The sequence below is a fragment of the Orycteropus afer genome, unplaced genomic scaffold (genome assembly GCF_000298275.1).
Source record: "Orycteropus afer afer isolate SDZICR_OR568_19922 unplaced genomic scaffold, OryAfe1.0 scaffold00776, whole genome shotgun sequence".
In the NCBI taxonomy this organism is placed as follows: Eukaryota; Metazoa; Chordata; class Mammalia; order Tubulidentata; family Orycteropodidae; genus Orycteropus; species Orycteropus afer.
In genome coordinates this window covers 728,091-730,457 of record NW_006922363.1, presented here as the reverse complement: position 1 = coordinate 730,457, position 2,367 = coordinate 728,091, and the positions used below count along the sequence as shown (strand labels likewise).

The 2,367-nt window shown below is 33.9% G+C and overlaps 1 protein-coding gene across 1 annotated transcript in view; it reads left to right on the top strand.

Moving 5' to 3' along the window:
• Window positions 1-580: 580 nt before the first annotated feature.
• The window catches only part of OPHN1 (oligophrenin 1), a gene marked incomplete at its 3' end in the record, with an annotated part of 597,264 nt that continues 595,477 nt past the window's right edge, over window positions 581-2,367 (top strand). Inside the window, exon 1 of the mRNA XM_007957689.1 lies at window positions 581-647. Within this exon, the coding sequence (XP_007955880.1) occupies window positions 581-647 (67 nt within the window). The remainder of the gene's footprint in view (window positions 648-2,367) is intronic.

Sequence of the window (2,367 nt, the reverse complement as noted above, 5' to 3'; positions counted from 1 at the left end):
TGTTTTCTTCTTGAGAAGTGCTCTGCTTATTCAAGGTCTCTTTCCTTTCCATATGAAATTAGTAATTAGTTTTTACATGTCCTTAAAAAAAATTCTTGAAATCTGGATCGGGATTGCATTAAATGTATAGATTGCTTTAGGTAGCATTGACATTTTCACAATGTTTAGTCTACCTGCCCATGAACAAGGTCGATTATTCCATTTATGTAGTGCCTTTGTTGTCTCTTGTAGCAGTGTTTTATAGTTTTCTCTGTATAGGTCGTTTTTGTCTCTGGTAATGGTTATTCCTATTTTATCTTTTTTGTAGTTATAGTTAGTGGTATTCTTTCCCTTATTTCCTTATCAGAGGACTCCTTGGTGGTGTAGAGAAATCCAACTGATTTTTGTATGTTGACCTTTTATCCTGCCACTGCTGACCCTCTCTATTAGCTCCAGTAGTTTTTTTATTGAGTCCCTTGGGTTTTCTATATATGGGATCATATCATCCGCAAATAGAGATAGTTTTAATTCCTCTTTGCCAATATGTATGCCTTTTATTTCTCTTTCTTTCCTTATTGCCCTGGCCAGGACTTCCAATATAATGTTAAATATAAGTGGTAATAGTTGGCTTCCCTGTCTGATTCTCATTCGTGAAGGCGATGCCGTGAGTCTTTCTCTATTAATAATGATGTTGGCCGTTGGCTTTGCATATATACCCTTTATTATGTTGAGTAATTTCCCTACTAATCCTATTTTGCTGAGAGTTTTAAACAGAAATGGATGTTGGATTTTATCAAATGCCTCTTCTGCATCAATTGATATAATCATACGGTTCTTTTCCTTTTTTGTTGTTTATTTCATTTATTTCTGCTTGAATGTTTATTCTTTTCTTTATGTTACTTTAGCCTTTTTTGCTCCTTTTTTTTGAAGTTATTGTTTAAGGTGTTCATTTTCATTCTTTCTTCTTTTGTGTGCATTTGTTTTTATAAATTGATCATTGATCATTGCTTTTGCTGTGTCCCAGTGATTAATATATTTTGTGTTTTCATTTTCATTTGATTCAAGGAAGTTTTTAATTTCCTTTTTTTTTCTTCTATTACCCAGTAGTTTTTAAGGAGGGTGTTATTCAGTTTCCATGTGTTTGTTCTTTTTCCATTTATCTTCCTATTGTCAGTTTCAAATTTTATAGAATTGTGATCTGAGATGATTGTTTGTGGTATTTCAGTGTTTTCAATTTGTTTAGGCTTGATTTGTGGCCTCACATATGTTCTATCCAGGAGAATGTTCCATGTGTGTGAGTAATGAATAGATATTGTGCCTCTGTTGGGTGAAGTGCTCTGTAGATGTGTTTATGATCAAGTTGCTTGGTTATATTTTTCAGTTCTTTTGTGTCTTTGTTGAGTTTCTCTCTAATTGTTGTGTCTTTCATTGAAAGTGGTGTATTAACCCCCAGGGGCTGGCTTTCAGCCCAATAGATAAAAAGATGTACACCCAGACCATTCAACCCAAGATGACACACCCACATACTCTATGGTAATACATCCCTTAGAGCAATAGCCCACGGGGCACCAGAGAACCAATATTCAAATTGAGGAAATGCAGGACAAATAGGAGTGCTTAAATATGAGGCCATGTGGGAGGGTTACAGGGTAGGAACTGGAGGAGACTGGGTTATGGTTGGATATGGTAAATGGGGATTGAAACTAAATGTACACATAACATTGAATGTAAAATAAGCTCTTAAAATAAAAAAAACTAAAATAATTTTAAAACAAAAGTGGTGTATTAAGGCATGTGACTGCTAGCCAGAAGATTGGCAGTTCAAACTCACCAGCTATTCCTCGGAAGGAAGGTCTGGCAATCTACTTTCATATTGATATCACCTCAGAAACCCAAGGAGGGGTTGCTATGAGTCAGGTATGACTTGACAACAGTGCATGTGTTTGCATATTATTACTGTGAAGTCATGTATTTGTCTTTTTAATTCTGTTAAAGTATGATTTATATATTTTGAGGCTCTTTCATTGGGTGCATACATATTGTGGTTGTGTTCTCTTGTTGAGTTGATCCTTTAGTCATTATATAATGCCATTGTTTCTTATGTTTTTTTTTTTTCTTCCTAAAGTCTATTTCATCAGAAATTAATATCACCTCTCTTGTTCTTTTTTGATTGTCATTTCCTTGATTTAAACTTTTTCCTTTTGTTTTTAGTTTATTTTTTTCTTTGTGTCTATGGTGAATTTCTTGTAGACAGCATATTGATGGGTCATGTTTTCTTATCCATTCTGCAACTCCCCATATCTTCATGAATGGTGTATTTAATCTATTTTCATTCATTGTAATTATCAACAAGTATGAATTTATTGCTGTCATTTTGTTCCTTTTTTT